This window comes from Muscardinus avellanarius (assembly GCF_963383645.1).
Source record: "Muscardinus avellanarius genome assembly, chromosome: 8".
Classification (NCBI taxonomy): domain Eukaryota; kingdom Metazoa; phylum Chordata; class Mammalia; order Rodentia; family Gliridae; genus Muscardinus; species Muscardinus avellanarius.
This window is the reverse complement of record NC_137794.1, coordinates 85,096,423-85,118,039: the sequence shown is the minus strand read 5'-3', so window position 1 is coordinate 85,118,039 and position 21,617 is coordinate 85,096,423. Positions and strand designations below refer to the sequence as shown.

Below are 21,617 nucleotides of genomic sequence, written 5' to 3'. Positions count from 1 at the left end.
TACCTTTCAGCTTTGGGACGGTCCAGCCATTCTAACAGTGTAAAAATCCTCTTTTCATATGGGATGGTACTGGAAAAAAGAGTAGAAGTATTATTTAATCAAATAAAGAATAATTTCATTGTATTACTCCTCAGGAGGATAAATTAATATTTTCAGATGTTCACTGTATGGTCCTATATTATCAAAATACCAAAAAGTACTTAGTTTTTTGTTTGTTGGGTTTTTTTTTTTTTTTTTTGGTTATACTGTGGTTTCTGGAAACCCTTCTACTTACGGGCTAAACTCCCAGACCTATTTTTTTATATTTTTATTTGGAAACAGGGCCTTTTAAGCCAGTGAGGCTGGCTTTGAACCTGCGTGATCTTCCTGTCTCTGCCTACCAAGCACGGGGATTACAAGTATGCTCCACCATGCCTGGCTAAAGGGTATTTAGTTTAATCAAAAGATCCCTGTATTTATATTTTACAGCACTATATTATATATGAAATAGGCATATATGGTACTAGGGACTGAACACTGAATTCAGGGGCATTCTTTGTCCAAGTTACATCCCAAGTGCTTTAAAATTATTATTATTGTTGTTATTTTGTTATTATTTTTGCAGTACTGGGGATTGAACCTCAAGGCATTCTACCTCTGGGTTACACCCCCAGCCCTGTTTTTATTCTTTCTTTATTCTGACACAGTTTCTCACTAAGTTGTGGAGGGCCTTATTAAGAAGCTGAGGCTGGCCATGAACCTGCGATCCTCCTGTCTCAGCCTCCCAGGTACTAGATCCTCTTATCTAATGTACCGTGCCTGGCTAAATTTTATTGTTTAATTTGAAATAGGGTCTTGCTGAGTTGTTGAGAGTCTTGCTAAGTGTCTGAAGCTGGCCTGGAACCTGTAATTCTCCTCTCTCAGCCTCCCAAGTACTGGAGCAATTGGTGTGCACCACCACAAATGTGTATTTTTTTTCTCCTTATCTTTCTCTCTTTCAACTTTCCACAACTACAATAAAAGGCCACTGTTACTATTCATTCATTCTATTTATTAATTTTTACTCATTTTTACATGTTTATATATTGAGCACCTAGGGCCAGACACTATTTCTTTGAAACAGAATTCATCAGTGATCAAACCAAAGATTACCTTCCAGTGAAGGAAGGCAAGCAACAAACTGTAGACCTAATATATAAATTCTATAGTTTATGAAGAGGTAATAGAAGCTATGGATAAAAGAGTAGAACAAAGTAAGAGTCCCTGAGAAATAGGTCGAAGTGGCCTGGAATCCTAAACATGAGTGTACTACGGGTAAGACAATACTGAGAAGATAATTTTTTAGCAACAGCCCGAGCGAAGTTGGGCAATTCGCTCCATGAAGGAAATTAGCTCAGGCAGGGGACTCGTGATGCAGAGGCCCTGCAGTGGAAGCAAGCGGGTGTGTTGAGGTCACAAGAGGCCAAGGGGAGCACTGGGGGACAGTTAGAGAGCAGGTCTGAGGGGTAGGTGCTTGTCATCCCCCAAAATGCTTTATAGGCTTCTACTCTGAATAACACAGGGAGCTCCTGAAATTTTTGGTGCAAAGGACTGTCGTAACTGGACTTGCATTTTAAAGGAATCCTTTTGGCTGGTGGAATAAGAATGGCTAATGGGGTATAAGAAGCAGATTTATGCATAGAGAAGCAACTGGAATATAGGCAAAAGATGAAAGCTCAATCCAGAATGTTAATGTTGGAGGTTCTCAGACTGTATCTCTTGTGGATTATAGCCCAAAGCATTCACCAACAGACTGAATAAGGCATGTTAAGAGAGAAGAAGCAATGACCCCAAGATGTTGGGCCCAAATGACAGAAAGACTAGGACTACCATCACGGGTATATCTCAGCAGTAGAGCAAGTGCTTAGTATGCATGTGGCCCTAGGCCCAATCACCAGAACTAGAAAGAAAAAAAAAAAGACCAAGACAAAAAGTCCTAATCATTCCTGTCTAGCTGCGCCCTTATTTGAATGTGCTTCATTACCCGTCATAATTCACATATATGGAAGGAAAGGAGCCATTGATGGCCACATCTGATCCTGGCCAGAAGTAGGAAGCAGATTTTAAACCTTGATTCATTGCTGTCAGCCATATCTGTAAGAAGAGAAAATGTAGGGTAAGTGAAAGTCAACAGAATAATTAGGTTGGATTTATACAACCTAATGGAAATAATATCAGCTGCAAAATTTGTTACAATTAGTAACCTTTATCTTTTCAGCAGTTAAAATATGTAATTATCCATGCATCTGCACTCAAAATATATAATGTAATAAAAAAAAGTTCATTTTTTAAACCAATAAAATTATACTATTCATCTTTCCCATTTATCTACTTATTTGGTACTGAGGATTCAACTCATACCTCTAACCCCAGCCCTGTTTTATTTTTATTTTGAAACAGGGTCTTTCTAGGTTGATGAGAGTCTCACTACTTGCTTAGGTTTTATAATTTTGAACTTGCAATCCTCCTGTCTTAGCCTCCCAATTACTGGGATCACTAGTGTAAGCCACCACACCCAACTCTTTTTTCCCTTTAAAAGAATTACATAATATTATAAGGGAAAAATTAACATATAGTCTTTCTTAGTAATTTCCAGATTGATAAGTTTATAATACAACCCCCAAGTTTGAACATAAGACCATTTGACTGAACAATCATTGAAGTTTAAACAGTTCAAATTATAATAATAAATTGTGGTGAAACACATTCACACCCCAGCCCTTGGAGACTAGATGGATACTTTAAAACTCAACGTGGAGTAAGAAGACTGGTCTATGGTCAAATAGGGAAACAGAGGTGACTTTGATGCCGGGGGTAGAAGGCTACATACTGGTTGCCCTTGCCACCAGGCTGGATTATTTTTCTCCGGTGAAGAAAGAGAAAAACTCTTGTTGAAATTTACATCATACATATTATTGTCAATGATGCCATGTGATTCTGGATACAAGCCCTAGAAAGTTAATATCAAAAGAGATTAAGATAAAACAACATATTAGTAAAATATATATTTGAGTTAAAACAGCAGAAGATCTATAACTCATATCTAGGAAAGATATACCTTTCAATATAAAACACCTAGATCTGAATCCAAGTATCAATATATACTGAATATATATATTTTTTCAATGAATGGTTTATATAACATTAATACCATCAACACAAACAGTGCCTAGTGAAATTTCCTATATTAATGATTATCCACTGATTGTATTAGTAATAATCACAAGAAATCTATTATAAAAAAAGCTCTGCTATGTCAAATATCTTGGCTAAAAATAATTAAAGTGGGTTATCAAAACTTAATAGAAACCTGCCCAGTATCTATCCTCCCTCCTTTGTATGTATCTATCCCTCTGTTAATCCAATTATTTATTCAATGAAATTATGTATTCATTCAATCATTTAACACATTTTCCTTGAATGCCTATTATATCCCCTGTGGTCAAAACTACGTTGTATGCCTGTATGAGGAAGGGTATTGGGTACTGAACCCAAGGGCATTCTACGTCCAAGTTACAGCCCCAGTCCTATTTATTTTTTATTTTGAAATAGCATCTCTGTAGGTTTCTGATGGTTTCATTAAGTTGCTAAGGCTATTCTCAAATCTGTGGTCTTCCTGTCTCAGACTCCCAAGTACTGGCATTACAGGCATATGACACCATGCCTGGCTATAACTACTTTTAGATAGATTTTAGGGTCATTATTTCAGAATATTATTATATGTATGGCATATTTGTATATATAATAGTACTTAGGTATAATCTTTTATGTGTATATCTACATATAGAGATGTGTACTGTATATGTTAGGAATGTATATTTATGAATGGATATACACTCACAGTCAGTTCTTATTATTCATTGTATTTATGTTCCATAAGCTGTAATGAATACTGAATTAACAATAACTGAACCATTGCTCTTAAGGAAAGCACAGAATTAAATTCCTAAGGACATCTGGTTACAACATTTTTGGGTATTAACCTCTAGATTACCTTCTTTACATCTTAAAACAGCATCTTATTTAATACATATCACTGACTCACTATACTCATGCCTGAATAAAGTTTACACTTATTTTCTCTGTATGGCATATCGCAGCCTTCTTGCTCTTAGTAACAGCAGACTGTACATCATAACTGTGCTTATGGGCCATTTTAATCAGCAAAATCATCAACAGAAAGCACAAAGAAGTGAAAAGCATGGTGCTAAATAGACAGCAGGCTGCAAAAATGATGCTTGTTTACATCATAGGAGTCAAAACAAGAAGGCAGGAGTGGCACCTTATATAACTCAGCTGTGCATCAGGAACCTGTGCATCAGGAAATTTGTTTTTGCTGTTCTATACATGTCCACAAATGAACTACACTAACTGATTTATGGGTTAAAAATAAACTTTAGTGAGCGGATGAGTTTTCAAATAGGGAATCCATAAATAATGAGGGTATATGCAATCACACATACAGTTACTTAAGAGTTAACATTTTACTAAATCATACCTCCCATTCCATTGTAATAAAATACTACTATGCAAACTAATAAAGACATAAATACTGTTTGGTAATGAAAGCCAAAGCAGAGGATGCATAAGCTGTATTTTTAATCTGTAAATCTTAACTTAATTTTCCTCTGAGTTGATTTTAATTATTCCAACTACATCTTTTTATACATTAAGGAGAAGGCACTTGCTTCAGTTGTTTTATCTAAAGAGGCGTAGCCAGCATAAATCCACTCATGGAACAGAAATCTTTCTGGAGTTAAATACCATGAAAAGAGTAGGAAAGAACAACATTCCCACATCGAAGTGGTTATTCTCATCTATAGCCTACTGTTCGCGGCAGAACTTCAGTTAAGACCAATCAAAAGACCTGAGGAAAATATTTCATTTCATAGAGGTTATCCTGTACAAAGGCAAATCCACCCAATGCAAGGACACTCACTCAAGGTTAATGCCACCCAGCACTCTGTTGACCTCATATTGAACCCTGAACCCGGCCTGAATTCCTAGCCTGAATTAAGTCATGAGCTTGTGAAGTGTATGGTGTGGGCATGTTTCCTTTCTGTGGCCTGTCAGTCTTCCCACTGGGCAAACCACTTACCGTGACAATGGTGTAATGATTTGGAAAGGTTTTGGTAGGATACACAGGTCTCATGTATTCTGAATGAAGTCCACATAATTCTGCAACAAAGTGTGGTGAGAAATTAGGAAGTCATTTCTTCCTCAGAAGTATTTTGGCTAACTAAAATTTTGAACACAAACTAAAAATTCTGAACACAAACACAAACTGAGTGGCACATACCTATAGTTCCAACTACTCAGGAAGGTGAAGCAGGAAGGCTCTGAGTTTGAGACTAGGCTAGGCAATTTAGTGAGATCTTGCCTCAAAATAAAATGAGAAGGGTTGAGGACATAGCTGTGGTAGAGGACTTACCTAGCATGTTCAAGGCCCTAGTTAATCCTCAGCATCAACAAAGAAACAAAAATCTGAGCATGAAAGTTTCTTAAAAAAAAAAAACTAGCTAAAAAGTAGATTGAAGGTAGAGGTTAAAATTCTGACTCCCAAACTAATTCCATTTCAAAGAATGCTTTTAGGATAAGAGTAAGCTATATCAAAGTCTATAAATCTTTTTCTTTAAAGATCCAGCTAATACACATTGGACTTTTCAAGGTCATATGGTTTCTGATGCAACCATTCAACTCTGCCACTGAGCCACCAGAGTACCCATATTTAATGCACAAACAAATGAGCATGGCTTGTTCTAATAACATTTTATTGAGGGATATTGAAAATTTAATTCCATAAAATTTTTACATGTTACAAGATGTTCTTTGTTAAAACAATTAAGAACTGTAAACAATGTTTAACATACTGAACACCAAGGAAAATCAAGCAGAGCTAACAGGGCCTGGCCTATAGGCCACAGCTTGATGACTCCTGAGCTACAAGTATCCTGAATTATACACTGTCAGCTTAGTTTTCTTTTGCTGCTCCCCTCTTTATGACTCTCATCATTAAAATAAAAAAATCCTATATATGATTTGCTTCTCAGATAAGAGCAATAAAACAAAATCAACCCAACTGTCTAGATAACTGAAAAGAGAATTGACTTGAATAGCTATATAAGCCCATGTCACAGAATAATGTTGACTAAATGAGCTATCTTTACAGATTATTGTTTTCAGTTTGGCTTCCATTTGATTTGTGAAGATTCCTGTAATCTGTTTTTCACATAGCACGGCATTAATTTTGCTCCCATTGTTCCGTTGTTTTGAATCTGTGCAGTAACCCTGGCTAAGGAGGTCAGAACCACTGGAGCACATTGCTATTTCCTTTGCAGCAGTGAAGCACAAGAAACTTTCCCTACCAAACACCATTGCTTCTAATTCTAAAAGAAAGCTTCCCCATTATAAATTCTATTTAAGTTAAAAGGAAAAGTGAAATTGATTGTTGGCCAAAAAGCAGCAAACTCTGCAGCTGGAAACAATGACTGTGTTTCCAAATCAGCATGGGTTTGGTCTCTTTCCCAGCCTCAGTTCAGTGTTTCCAATGTGATCCAGGAATTTCCTCCTTCAGAAACTTTTTGAGCCCCACATCCACTCCACTACATGGGGCCCTCTGATGGGAAGCAGGGAAATGGAGCAAAGGGAGCTCGAAAAAATTGACCTTTTAGACAAGCACCTCAGTGATTCTGATGTCTTTATGCTTGAGAATGCTCTGGAACTTGACTCATAAGGCATAATTTGAAATTAAAATAACCTAAATATTTTTTTTTAGTCAGTAGTATCAATAAACATTTCTTTTCCTCAATCAGGAAAAGACAATTCATACTACTAAGAAGTCATATGATAAGAAAAGAAAATAAGAACTAATCCTCTTAAATAATTAAAAGAATTCAAGTGACATAAATAGTCATACAATGAACAGAGACGTGATGTCAGTTTGCTTTTACCTCCTTAAAACATGGGAGGCAAACTCCTATTTCTAAATACCCAAAGCCACAGGGTATAAAATAAAATGCAAACTTAGCTGCTACTATGGTGAAAGCATGACGCCTCCTCAGTCAAAATTTCCTAAAGAGTATACACCCATTGACTATCTATAGACTCAGGCATTGTGTATCATCTGCTTTTGAATTCAACTACTGGAGTCCACAGAAAGCTTCATCTTCCATCACTGTTTCTTAATAGCCTGAATTATGACCAAATATAATATTTTTGGAAATTCATATAATCAACCAATAGGAGCAGTTGCTTCTTATACAGGAAGAGGTTTTGCTTGCTTGTCTCACTAAGTTGCCCAGTCGGGAGTTGAAGTTCTGATCCTCTGGCTTCAGCCTACCAAGCAGCTAGAATTACATGTGTGTGCTCTCCACCCAGCTAGGAAACCATTTACTTTTTAAAAGAAAAAAATGCAAAAATAATTTGAATACATAAGTGGGATATACATATGTAACTAGGCTTATAGTGATTATACACCACAAAAAGGAGAAAACTAAATGGAAGAGTAAGTGAGGTAGCCAAGGAATGTGCAGATAAACTATAATGTAGTCTTTAAGAAATTCTTATAAAGATTGAACTAGCATGGTTGGGGGGCCTTCAGAATCTCTGAGCAGGCTGATTAACGTGGGTTTCTCCTATACAAGGCCAATCTATGAAAACTGAGAGAGGTGGCTATTTGTCTAATATACAGACATCGACACAGAAGTAAAGGAAAGTGAAGAAACAAGGAAATATGTTGAAAACAAAGAAGACACATCTTCAGACCCTCATGAAAGCATAACAGTTTGATTTACCTAATAGACAACTCAAAATAACTATTGTAAGCCAGACGTGGTGGCGCACACTTGTAATCCCAGCATCCGGGAGACTGAGACAGGAGGATTGTAGTTCACAGACAGCCTCAGCTACTTAGTGAGGCCCTTTGGAACTCACTGAGACTCTGTTTCAAAATGAAGAATAAAAAATAGGGATGGGGGTGTAGCCCAGAGGTAAAATACCTCTGGGTTCCACCCGCAGTACTACAAAGTTAAATAAATAAATATTCTCAACAAACTATAGAGGGAAATTATAAAGTCCATCTATGAAACCCTATAGCTAGCATTCTAATCAATGGTTAAAAACAGAAAGCTTTTCTACTAATATTAGAAACAAAGCAAGGAAGTATAATCTCTTTAGTTCTATTAAACAAAAAATATCCTACCCAGAATAATTAAGGAAAAAAAAGAAATAAAAGACATCTAAATAGGAAGGAAAGAAGTAAAATTTCCCTGTTTGCAGATGATATTATATTAATATATAAAAACTATAATAATTCTTTCCCAAATTCCTAGAACTAATAAAAGAATTCAGGAAGCTGGGCATGGTGGCAAAGGCCTGTAATTCTAGTACTTGAGAGGCTGAGACAGGAGGATTGCCAGTTTGAGGATAGCCCCAGCAAGTAGCGAGACTCTCATTGATCAAGCGAGACTCTGTTTCAAAAATAAAAATAAAATAAGGCTGGAGGTATAGCTTGGAGGTAGAATCCCTCTGGGTTCAATCCCCAGCACCAAAAAAAAAAAAAAAAAAAAAAAAATTCAGTAAGGTTTTGGGATACAAAATCAGCATAAAAATCAGTTTTGTTTCTATGCACTAACAATGAACTACCTGAAAAAATTGGGAGAATGAGCACATTTATATTAAAATGAAAAAAGAATATTCTTAGAAATAAACTTAACAAAGAAAGTAAAATACTTTTACATTGAAAACCATAAAATATTAGGAAAAGAATAAAAAAGACAAACAAATGGAAAGACATCTAGTGTTCATGGGCTTGAAAACTTAATATAAAATGTTTATATTACCCAAAGTTTTCTATATGTCCAGTATAAATCAAAATCACAATATTTTTATGTAAATAGAAAAAAATTCTAAAACCCATATTGAACCCCAAAACAGTTTGAATGGCCAAAACAATCTTGAAAAAAATAAAAGTATGGAGGCATCACAGTTGTTGATTTCAGAATATAAAGTAACTATAATAGTATAATAATAATATAAAATATATAATTAGATGGTTATAATAATATAATATAACAATTATAATTCCTGATTTCTGACATACAGTAATTAAAACTGTATGGCACCAGCATAAGGATATACATATAGACCAATGAAAAAGAACAGAAGCCCCAGAAACAAAAGCCAAGTATACTGGTCAACTGATCTCAGCAAAGGTGCCAAGAATACACACGGGGAAGAGAGAGTCTCTTCCACAAGTGGTATTAGATAATTGGATGTTCAATGCAGAAGGAGGAACTTGAACCCTTTTCTAATACTACACATGAACGTCAGCTCAAATTAGGGTTAAAGATTTAAATCTAAGACCTTAAACTATGAAACCCTAGAAGGAAACATGGGGGAAATCTTTATAACCTTGATCTTGGCAATGACTTAATGGTTATGATGCTAAAGGCCTGGGCAATAAAAGCAAAAACAGACAGGTGGGAATACACACAACTAAAAAGTTCTGTGCTACAAAGAAATGGCTGATAGAGCGGAAAGGCAATGCATGGAATGGGAGAGAATATTTCCTGTCTCAGCCTCCCATTGCATTAGGTGTTTATAACAAAGTAAAATTGAGAGCAAAGAGAACATGGTACTTGCCGTGCAAAATTTAAGAAGACTATGGTTCATGAATGCCAACCTTGCTAATTCTAACCTCCAAAACTGCATATGTTGCGAGCTGGATCTAGTCTTATTCAATCCCCAGCATCCTACCTTAGCTTTCAGGAAGGCTGGCTTCTAACTCAGGCTAAATCCTTTCTATTTTACCTGACAATTTCCTGATCATGGCTTTGGCCCTTCTATGTCTGCTGCCTTTCACAGCAAGACAAGATAATATCCTCACCCTGTCAGAGGGTTATTCTGAAAGCCACATCCTCATCCACTTAGAAGTCACTGATCTGACTCACTTCCCCACAGTATTAGTTTATCTGTTTTCATAATCATTGTAGCCCAACCCAGGCAGCTAGATGGGACACTGGAGATGGAGCCCTGCACTTCCTTCACAGTGACTCCACCTCTAGCCTACCACAATCTAAATCCCATTTCACCAGATGTCTTAATTGGGCCCACTAGAAACTAACAAGGAGGTTAGTTTGCCTTGGTAGACTGAGATCTTTATGCATTTGAGGGTGGAGATGATGTCTATATCATGTCTATATAATGTTTTTAAAAAGCTTTTTAAACATTAGAAACTAGAAGCCAGGCATGGTGGCACATGCTTATAATCCCAGCATTTGAGAGGCTGAGATGGGAAGATGGCAGTTCAAGGTCAGCCTCAGCTACTTAGTGAGGCCCTTTGAAACTCGGTGAAACCTTGTTTCACAATAAAGAAAAAAATAGGGGCGGGCGGTGTAGCTCAGAGGTAAAATGCCCCTGGGTTCAATCCCCAGTACCATGGGGGAAAAAAAAGATAATGAAATCTCTCAGTGTTTAACTGATGTCACTACCAATTCTCAGTGGGATGAAAGATTAAATAATGCCATTTGAAGAGGGATTCAGTTCATTCTGTTTAGTTAAATTTCTTTTAGGACACAGGATTTAATATCCAGATTATCAAGATAAATTTGGATAATGAAATAGAAACTGAGAAGTGTTAACTTTTGAGGCCAAATTAATGCAGCAGTGAGAAGAAAGTCCCAGATTTGGAAAATTCTCAATCTCTTTGCCAAAAATCCACCTCAGGAAGCATGAAGAAGCTGAAGACATAACACACCTTGTGTTCCAGGGAGAAATAATTTATTTTCTACCATCATGGCATTTTAGAGCTGGAATTAACAGAAGGAAGCATTAGATCTAGTCTCCTCATTTTACAAATGAGGAAACTGAGGCCAAACAGCTTTCTCAAGGCCAAACAGCTGTATTTTAATTATCTGAAGAAAAATGAAAGCCAGGCCTGGTGTTGTATACCTGTAAGCCCAGTACTTGGTAGGCTGAGCCAAAAGGATTGTAGACTTGAGGCCAACCTCAGCAATTTAGGAAGACCCTGTTTCAAAATAAAAATAAAATAAAATAAAGTAAAATAAAAAGGACTGATAAATTAGCCTGGAGGTAGAATGCCCCTGGGTTCAATCACTAGTATAAGAAAGAAAGAAAATAAAGACAGTAATATTGTCAGCCGGGCGTGGTGGCGCACACTTGTAATCCCCGCGCTTGGGAGGCAGAGACAGGAAGATCTCAGTTAGGGTTCGAAGCCAGCAGCTCTGGCTTAAGAGACCCTGTTTCCAAATAAAAATATAAAATAGATCTGGGAGTGTAGCCCAGAAGTAGAAGGGTTTCCAGGAACCCTAGTACCACCAAAAAAAAAAAAAAAAAAAGACAGTAATGTTGTCATTAAATTGGAGAAATTCAGAGATAAAAGGGAGTCTGGGAGAAGGGAGATGGGAGAGGAGTCCAGGGCAGTAGTTTGGCCCTGGGATTAGCCCTCTTGCTGTGTCCCTGGGCATTCACCTTATTGTTACTTTATGAAGCTGTGTGAAGGCCAAGTTCCCTAATGCAGAAGCACAGTGTAGGGATAAAGATGATAATAAAAACAATACTTACTGGATGTGAGAACACCCACTGTTCTCACAGCAATCATATAGGAAGTGACTATTTTATAGAAAAAGAGACTGGGCACCATGAGTGAGGAACTTGTCAGAGATCACATAGCTACTAAGTATCTTAGAGCCAGATGCTAGAAAGCTTGCTTGTAACACTGAAAGGAAGTCCTGGCCCTGAGGACCTAGTGGAGTGCTATCAGGTGCTGGATCTGCCCAGTTACCCAGGTTCCTTCAGGCTCCTGACCTCACCCGCCAGAGCTACCTTACTAAGACTCTGAACCCAGTTCTGACAAATGCCACTTTGGAGATGTTATGTATAAACAGTTTTCACAGAATTTATGTTCAAATAGGAAACAGACAAAAAGATAAACATGCTGCCAAAAGACATATGAGGAGCCTATGGACATCCTCTCCTTATCTATGAAAATACAGAGATTATGGTAAAGACAGCAAGATCTCCATAATCCCAGTACTTGGTAGGCTGAGAGGGAAGGATCACAGGTTTGAGAACAGCCTCAGCTAATTAGAGAGACTCTTAGCAACCTAGTAAGATCCTGTTTCAAAATAAAAAATATAAAAGGGGTAGGGGTTGGAGGAAGAATGCTCTTGGGTCCAATTCCCAACACTACACACATACACACAAAATATATATATATATATGAAGGAAGGGAAGGGAGATGGAAGGAGGGAGGAAAGGCAGACAGGCAGGCATCAAGATCCTCAAAGGACCTGGCAAAGTGCCATCATTTGCGTGTGCTAACTGTAGAAAACTTACTCAATTTATTGATATTCGGCATTAATATACTCCATGTGTCTAAATATTCAGCTCTAAAGCCATCCATGGAAAACAAGATAACTGGTGGTAGGTCAAACCTGAAAATGGAAAAAAAATCATCCATGGTTTTGTTAAATACAATTTTCAGCACTACTTACAAGTCTCTAAATTATAAATGCTTAGAAAGCACAGTAAGAAAATAGTTCTGGGCCAAGTAGCAACTCATGAATTCTATTATCTTTTGCATATAATTAAGATATGGGATTTAGAAAATATAGTAGATGAGTGTGGAGTGTGTGTGTGTGTGTGTGTGTGTGTGTGTGTGTGTGTGTGTGTTACTGGGGATGAAATCCAGGGGCATTCTGTTACACCTTCTGCCCTATTTTATTCTTTTATTTTGAAACAGGGTCTCACTAAGTTGCTGAGGCTGTAATCCTAGTATTTGGGAAACTGAAACAGGAGGATTACAGGTTCAAATTATTCCACAATTTAGGGAGGCTCCCAGCACCTAGTGAGACCTTGTTTCCAAACGAGAAATAAAATTGGGCTGGGGCTGTAGTTTGGAGGTAAAATATTTCTGGGTTCAATCCCTAGTACTACACACAAAATAATAAGAAAAAAACCTTTAGATGTCCTAAATTTAATTATAAGGATGAAAGAGAGAAGAGATTGAGAGATTAATCAGTCAGCAAGCTACAGGCCAAAAACAAAATAAAATAAAAGACCTTTTACATTGTTGAATGTATATTAAAACCTTAACTCAGGCCGGGCTTGGTGGCACACGCTTGTAATCCCCGTGCTTGGGAGGCAGAGACAGGAGGATCGCGCAGGTTCGAAGCCAGCCGTGCTGGCTTAAGAAACCCTGTTTCCAAATAAAAATATAAAAAATAGGTGTCTGGGAGTATAGTCCAGAGATAGAAGGATTACCAGGAACCCCAGTACCACCACCAAAAAAAAATAAAATAAAGTAAAAAATAAAAATAAAACCTTAACTCAAAGAGCTAGGTTTGGTGGCTCATGCTTGTAATCCCAGTACTTGGGAGGCTGAGACAGGAGGATCACAGATTCATGACCAGCCTCAGCTACTTAGTGAGGCCCTCTGCCTCACTTAATGAGACCCTGTTTCAAAATAAAGAATAAAAAATCAGGCTAGGGGTGTAGCTAGGAGGTAGAATACCCCTGGGTTCAATTCCTAGTACTGCAGAAAAATAAAATAAAATAAAACCTTAAATCTCATCCCAGCCCCATAGGACCTGCACATTCTGCTTGCAATCCTACCCCACCCAGATACTTCCCTCTATGGATCGCCCACCTATCCCAGCGGTCGGCCTCTCTTTTCTATTGTCAATGTAGGTTCATTGTGAACAACTTGTGATTTTCTTCCCCAAATTTTTATTATTATTTTAAAAAAAAAAAAAAACCTTTCTGAGCCGGGCGTGGTGGCGCACGCTTTTAATCCCCGCGCTTGGGAGGCAGAGACAGGAGGATCGCACAGGTTTGAAGCCAGCCGCGCGAGCTGGCTTAGGAGACCCTGTTTCCAAATAAAAATGTAAAAAATAGGTCTGGGAGTGTAGCCCAGAGGTATAAGGGCTTCCAGGAACCCCAGTACCGCAAACAAACAAACAAACAAACAAAACCTTTCTGCTGTGGTCACATAGTCTTGCTGCTCCAAGTTGCAAGAATTGTCCAAGGAACAGGTCCAATTTTTTTTTTCCTGGCTATTTGGCTAGTATCTGTAACAGCTCAATAAACCTTTTTTATTTGAGATCACTCAGACTCAAAAGGTTTGATATGATACCATATGCACTTGTTTTCTTTCTTTCTTTTTTTTTTTTTAAGAGATGGGTCTCACTTTTGCTAAGGATGGCCCTTAAACTCCTGGGTTCAAGGGATCCTCCTGCAATAGCTGACACTCTAGACCATTGTGTGGCTCCATACACATTTTTTAAATAAAATAATACTTTTTAAAAATGCCTCATCTAGCCGGGCATGGTGGTGCACACTTGTAATCCTAGCATCTGGGAGGCTGAGACAGGAGGATCTCAGTTAGGGTTCTTGGACAGCCTCAGCTCCTACTTAGTGAGGCCTTTTGCAACTCAGTGAGACCCTGTTTCAAAATAAAGAATAAAAATAGAAATGGGGGTGTATCTCTGATGTAGAATGCCTCTGGATTCCATCCCCAGTACCACAAAAATAAATAAATAAATAAATAAATAAATAAATAAATAAATAAAATGCCTCATCTAATTCTCCCTAAGTCCAGGTAGTCCTTACTTCTTTCTGCTGTAATCCTCAGTGCTAGGCCCAGCAAAGTGTGAAGGGCAGAGGGGCAAAGGGAAGAAAGGGAACCCCTCCCCCCCCTTTGGAGGTGATGGGGGCACAGGCCTGGGCAAAGTCCTTGTAACATTAAGAAGGGGAGGGGTAGGTCAGAGGGTGTTACATCACATGCTCATCACCTGGGCTTACCTGACAAATACCTCCTCCTCCATACTGCAAGGTCATCCTCATACTATGAAACTCTCCATGAACCTCTTCCCTTCCCCTCAGTAAGAACTAATCTGAGCTGGGCATGGTGGTGCAAGCTTGTAATTCCAGGATTTGGGAGGCTGAGACAGGAAGATCATAGTTCATGGACAGACTAAGCTACTTAGTGAGGCCCTTTGCAACTCAGTGAGAGACTATTTCAAAAATAAAGAATAAAAAATAAGGCTGGGGTGTAGCTCAGAGGTAGAATATCCCTGAGTTCTATCCCCAGTAGCGCAACAAACAAACAAACAAACAAACAAACAAACAAACTACTCTGTGTCACCAGGATCTTAACAGAAAAGAGTTCTAGCTAGGCACGTGCCTGTAATCCCAGCTACTCCAGAGGCTGAGGTAGGAGGATCACAGGTTCAAGGCCAGCCTTGGTAACTCAGTGAAACTTTTTCTCAAAAATAAAAACAAATAAAATAAAAAAGGGCTGGGGATGGAGCCCAGTGGTAAAGCATCTTGGATTCAATCCCCAGTACTGCAAAAGAGAAGAAGAAAAAAAAACAAAGGTTTTTTTCCAGGAGTAATTTTCTTCCAGGAGTAATCCCAATCTATATTCTAGTCCTGACGATAGAACCTTGGGAATGTCAATTATTTAAGACTTTAACCAAGCCGGGCGTTGTGGTGCATGCTTATAATCCAGCATTCAGGAGGCTGAGACTGGAGGATTGCAGTTAGTGGCCATTCTCGGCTACTTAGTGAGGTCGTCCACAACTTAGTGAGACCCTGTTTCAAAATAAAGAATAAAAAATAGGGCAGGGGGTGTATCTTGGAGGTCGAATGCTCTTGGGTTCCATTTCTAGACTTGCAAAAAAAAAAGAAAGAAAGAAAGAAAGAAAGAAAGAAAGAAAGAAAGAAAGAAAGAGAGACTACAACCAATGTGTGTGTGGGGCGTACTAGAAATTGAACCCAGAGGTGCTCTACCTCTGAGCTATACCCCTAGTACTTTTTATTTTTTGTTTTGAAACAGGGTCTCAGTAGGTTTCTGAGAGTTTGCTAAATTGCTGAGGCTGGTCTCAGACAGATCCTCCTGTTTCAGCCTCCCAAGTACTGGAATCACAGGCATGCACTCCCATGCCCAGCTCCAAATTTCTACATCATTATTGTGAGCCAGGAATATAATCCATTAACTAATTAATATAAAAGTGCTTTGTAAATTATAAAGCAAACAAGTCTGTTGACTTTGAACCTACAAGGAACCCAATATTTTATGACTATTGCATTTGGAATGTAAATAGAGGAGAGAAAATTCTACCCTGTTTCTCAACCACTGTCCCACGTGCCAGCTGGCAAAAGAGAATAAAAATTCAGCATCATTTATGCTCACCCTTCAGGACACTGAGCCTGCTCTGCCGTGGAACAGTCTTCTTTCACCCATGGGGTTTCTCCTGCAAAGCAGAAGGTCCAGATTTTTAGACTGACACATACACACACACACACACACACACACACACACACACACACACACACACAGAATCAAGTATTCAGTAGACATTTCCTTCCTGAATTGTATAATTCATGTCACCCTGATGACTGAATTCTTCTAGGACACAGTAAGGGCTGTTGTTCATGTTGGCTAGGCAGTAATCTATACCATTTGAATGCCAGGAAGCTAATCTCCCAAGAAAAAGGGATTCCTGCAGCTGAAAAGGGACATTAATTCTTGTTGTTAATGTTTTTTTCCCCAGCTGGGAATGGTGGTACACACCTGTAATCACAGTATTTAGGAGGCTGAGACAGGAAGAGTGCAGTTTCAAGATCAACCTGAGCAGTGTAGCAATGTCCTCAGCCACTTAGAGAGACCCTGTTTCAAATAAAATATCAATGGGGCTGAGTGTGTAGAATGCCCCTGGGTTCAATCCCCACTGCTAGGATAAGTGGGTTTAATATAGATATATAAGCTAAAGAAAAAGTATGCTCAAAAGAAATGGCTAATTGACATAATTTATATCAAAAGATAAAACTTAACAAATGCCTAAAATATTAACAAATATTTGTTTCTTGTCTGTTTCTTTTTATAGACAAATGCCTAAAATATTAACAAATATTTGTTTTTTGTCTGTTTCTTTTTATAGACTATTCCAGCTAAGGAATGAAATGGAAATAACAGAAGGTAAAGGTCACCATATGTGATCTCTAAAGGCCCTAGAAGTGATTCTCAATGGCCAACATAAGAATGCCTCATGATGGAAGCAACCTATAAAATATACACACAAAAATAAATGTATCTGCCAGGCGTGGTGGTGCACGCTTGTAATCCCCGCACTTGGGAGGTAGAAACAGGAGGATCGTGCAGGTTCGAAGTCAGCCTTGCTGGCTTAAGAGACCCTGTTTCCAAATAAAAATATAAAAAATAGGTGTCTGGGAGTGTAGCTCAGATGTAGAAGGGTTTCCAGGAACCCCAGTATCACACAAAAAAATTTAATGTATGAACTATATCTGAATATCCACAATCCTCTGGCTCCAGCTATTAACTCTCAGGAAATATATAGAATCAACAAAACCCCAATTAGAAAACTATGGAAAAATGACCCCATTTCTCAAATATATAACTGCAAGGGATGAGGAAAAGAAAAACAGAGCCCACACATTTAAAGGACTTGACATAAATCAGCCAGTTGCAATAAATATTATCTATTTGGATACTGCTTCCATCTTTTTAAATGTACTTTTATTGGTACATTGTAATTATATATCACAGTAGGTTCAGAGTGATACATATACACATGTGCACAGTACTTGGTGTGTTTCCCTCCAGATCCTACCCCCTCCTGCCTCTTCCCTTACATGTTATTGAGCCTGTTAGCAATAACTTCGTAAATGGCATAGTATTAATATTTTTTGTGTGGTACTGGGGATGGAACCCAGGGGCTTTCTACTTCCGGGCTACACCCCCAGCCCTATTTTATAATTTATTTGGGAACAGAGTCTCACTAAGTTGCTGAGCGCCTCATTAAGTAGCTGAGGCTGGCTTCGAACCTTTGTGATCCTCCTGTCTCAGCCTCCCAAGCACGGGGATTACTAGTATGCATCACCACGCCCGGCTTCGTAGCATTATTTTAAGTGTTTCATTCATTAAGCCTCTTTTCCCCCCTCCTCACTTGCTTGCCTGCCTGCCTTCCTTCCTTCCTTCCTTCCTTCCTTCCTTCCTTCCTTCCTTCTTGCCTTCTTTCCTTTTGTCCTTTCTTAGGATCAAACCTAGGAATATCCTACCACTGAGTTCCCCCCCAGCCCAATTTTATTTCTTATTTGGAAACAGGATCTCTCTAGGTTGTTGAGATAGCCTTGATAAGTTGCCAGGGCTGGGTTTAAACCTTCAATCCTCCTATCTCAGCCTCCCAAGTACTGGGATTATAAATATGTACCACCATGCCCATCTAGGGATTGGTGATTTTAAAAATTTTTTTCAAGGTGGGCATGATGGTGCATGCTTGTATTCCCAACACTTGAGAGGCTGAGATAAGAGGATCGCAGGTTTCAGCCAACCTTGGCATCTTAGCAAGGCTCCCAGCAACTTAGCAAGGCTCCCAGCAACTTAGTGAGACCGTTTTAATCTAAAAAAAAAAAATAATAATAATAGAGCTGGGAGTGTGGCTTAGAGGTAAGATAACCCTGGTTTCAATGCCCCCCCACACACACACACATCATTTTTAAAGTGGTGAGCCAGTAGATTCAGGGGTCAAATAACCTGAATCCTTACCTTGACTCTGCACCAACTCCCTGAGGATGCCTTAGTCATTTGACCTCTCAGGACCCAGTTGTTTCAGCACATGGGCTGATATTTGAGCTAGATAAAACTCTTTCTGTATTTTTGGGATCTGCCTCCCAGTGTCACAAATCACAACTATATCTGGGATGGCCCATGGACTGAAAAAGACTTTGCCTTCTCAGCAAATAAGGAAGAGTGGAATTACCACTCTTTCTTTTGTATCTATGTATGGGCTCCTTTCTTCAATAGTGTGTAAACTACATTTCCTCCCATAGTAGATAGATCTTTTCTTCTGTATGAGTAACTAAAAAATATCTGCCTTGTTTTAATTTCTGCACCCTAGGAGAGCACTAGGAAACTCAGAATTCCACTGAACTCTCAGATGCAAATCCATCCACTTCCCCCTGCTCACCTTGACAAACCATCTTGTAGTTAGTACAGCAGTCTTTCCTTTGTAAACAGTCATCTGCACAGGAGCAAAGGCTGGACTCCAGTCTCATCTCCCCACAGCGAAATGAATTGCACTCCCATATTTGAACTATAAAATACACAGTTCATTTCTGAGCATTTAATTTATCATGAGTATCTGATCACAAAGATACAAATTCCATGCATTTTCCCCCTGTATTATCATTATACAGTCAAATTCTTAGCTTATCTGCATTAATAAATGAAAATACATAGCCAGGCATGGTGGTGCATGCTTGTAATCCCAGCATTCAGGAAGCTGAGATAGGAAGATTGTGGTTTGTGGACAGCCTCAGCTACTTAGTGAGGCCTTTTGCAACTCAGTGAGACCCTGTTTCAAAATAAAGAATAAATAGTAAAGCTAGGGCCAGGCGTGGTGGTGCACGCTTGTAATCCCCGTGCTTTGGAGGCTGAGACAGTAGGATTGCACAGGCTCAGCCTCAGCTACTTAGTGAGGCTCTCAGAAACTTAGTGAGACCCTGTTTTCAAATAAAATATAAAGTAGTTCTGTTAGTATAGCTCAGAGTTAGAAAGCCTCTGGGTTCCACTCCCAGTACCACCAAAAATTTAAAAAAAAATAAAGCTAGGGGTGAAGCTTAGAGGTAGAATGCCCCTGGGTTCCATCCCCAGGAACCACAAAATAAAAGGAAGAGGAGGAGGAAGAGGAGGAGGAGGAGGAGGAGGAGGAGGAGGAGGAGGAGGAGGAGGAGGAGGAGGAGGAGGAGGAGAAAATACATCATACAAGACAAGAAGCAATCTTCCGCTCCTCTTCCATAGCATGGGTGGCCCAGAGAGACTCGGCTCCAGAAGAGGCAACTCTGGTCCAGCTCAAAGGCACACTCTGAGTTCAGAACCTCCAATTACTGGCCCTGTTCCCACCCAAGGATAGGTGTTCCCCCATGGTGCAATGGCTTTAGCCTTGGCTGATTATGGCTACTCAAGAATAGCCTTGCCTAGCCGGGCGTGGTGGCACACGCTTGTAATGCCCGTGCTTGGGAGGCTGAGACAGGAGGATCACACAGGTTTGAAGCCAGCCTCAGCTACTGAGTGAGGCTCTCAGCAACTTAGTGAGACCCTGTTTCCAAATAAAATATAAAATGAGTCTGGGAGTAGAGCCCGGAGGTAGAAAGCCTCTGGGTTCCACCCCTAGTACCACCAAAAAAACAAAAAAAGAATAGCCTTGCCCAGTCTCCTGTAAGGACAACCAACAAGGAAGAGATGGAGATGACAGAAGCAACAGAAGTCCAGTCATTCCTGTCTGTAGGAACACCTGCAAGTCAGGCAGAATGATTCTCGCTAAAGTTGCAGAGATCCTCACTACGTTGCTGATGCTATCCTTGAACCTACAATCCTCCCGTCTCAGCCTCCCAAGTACTGGGATTACAGGAGTACACCACCATACCCAGCGAAATTTCTGTTTTTTACACTACTGGTCTGTGGCACTTTGCTATGGCAGCCCTTATACACAGAGTGCAGGTAAAAATCTGGACATACGCCTTAAGGACAGCACAGTCAACATGCTCATACACATATTCTTGGAAAGCATACCTGATTCTATACAGGCATCTTCAAAATCCCAGCAGCAATCGCTTCGGTTTTTACACTGCATATCACACCGGCAGTCCTCCAGCCCTTTGTATGATGAAACAAAGCAATGTTGCCTGCAGCTGCCTGCAAAAGACATAAGGACACCAACATGTAGGAGCTTATCAGTATCTCACACCCCCATGGTGGAGAAACGTAAAAGTACTTAGCACAGGCTATGAGAGATAAAATAGAAGATGCTTATGATTCAGGATGATCCACCAATGTGATGTGTTAAGCGACGAGGCACTGAAAAGGCAAATGACTTTCCAGTGTAGGCAAAGCCCTGAAAGATGACAAATTCAGCTTTCCTGGATACCTAAGCAAATAGATGTCAGGGAGTTTGAATATTTGAGTCTGATGCTCAAGAATGAGAGAGATAAAGATACTAATTTTGGAGTCATCAACATATTAGTGACAGTAAGCAGTGGGAATATAGAGTTCTCACTGCAGAGTTCTCATTAAGGAATGCAGTCTAGCTAAATATAATTTCTCTTTGCCATAAATTCCCATTGAATACTTATTCTTTACCATTCCTTTATAATCCCCGCTACCATCTCTGTATTCTGAAGGGGTTTCTTGAAAGCACGGAGGGCATAATGGGACACTGGGGGCCATTCAACCAGGCATAAAACCTGTGCATATTTTTAAATCTATCTATCTATTCAGCCCACAAATATGATGTTAGCATTGTTATGCTTCAAGTACTGAGCTAGGCATTGGGCTTCAGGCACTGAGCTAGGCAAAATGGTAACTAATGTGGTATGGCTATAGAGACTTCATATATTAGTAAAGGGATTTTTAAGAAATAGTACTGACAAAGCAATAGTGGATATGGTATGGTATTGGACATCTGGTTAGTCTTATATGGAGAAAAGATAAGAGTCTCCTGATATTCTTGTCCCATGACAAAAACATAAAATTTATTTTAGAGGCCTAACAAAATATA

At 39.1% G+C, this 21,617-nt stretch overlaps 1 protein-coding gene across 1 annotated transcript in view; it reads right to left on the bottom strand.

Annotated features, from left to right (window-relative positions):
• ENPP3 (ectonucleotide pyrophosphatase/phosphodiesterase 3) overlaps nucleotides 1-21,617 on the bottom strand; it is a gene marked incomplete at its 3' end in the record, with an annotated part of 90,218 nt that overhangs the window by 54,542 nt on the left and 14,059 nt on the right. The window contains exons 3-10 of the mRNA XM_080700121.1: nucleotides 20,633-20,755; nucleotides 19,029-19,154; nucleotides 16,235-16,295; nucleotides 12,376-12,473; nucleotides 5,117-5,196; nucleotides 2,849-2,968; nucleotides 2,003-2,112; nucleotides 4-69 (exon numbers count right to left, since the gene is read on the bottom strand). Of these exons, the coding sequence (XP_080556247.1) occupies nucleotides 4-69; nucleotides 2,003-2,112; nucleotides 2,849-2,968; nucleotides 5,117-5,196; nucleotides 12,376-12,473; nucleotides 16,235-16,295; nucleotides 19,029-19,154; nucleotides 20,633-20,755 (784 nt within the window). The remainder of the gene's footprint in view (nucleotides 1-3; nucleotides 70-2,002; nucleotides 2,113-2,848; nucleotides 2,969-5,116; nucleotides 5,197-12,375; nucleotides 12,474-16,234; nucleotides 16,296-19,028; nucleotides 19,155-20,632; nucleotides 20,756-21,617) is intronic.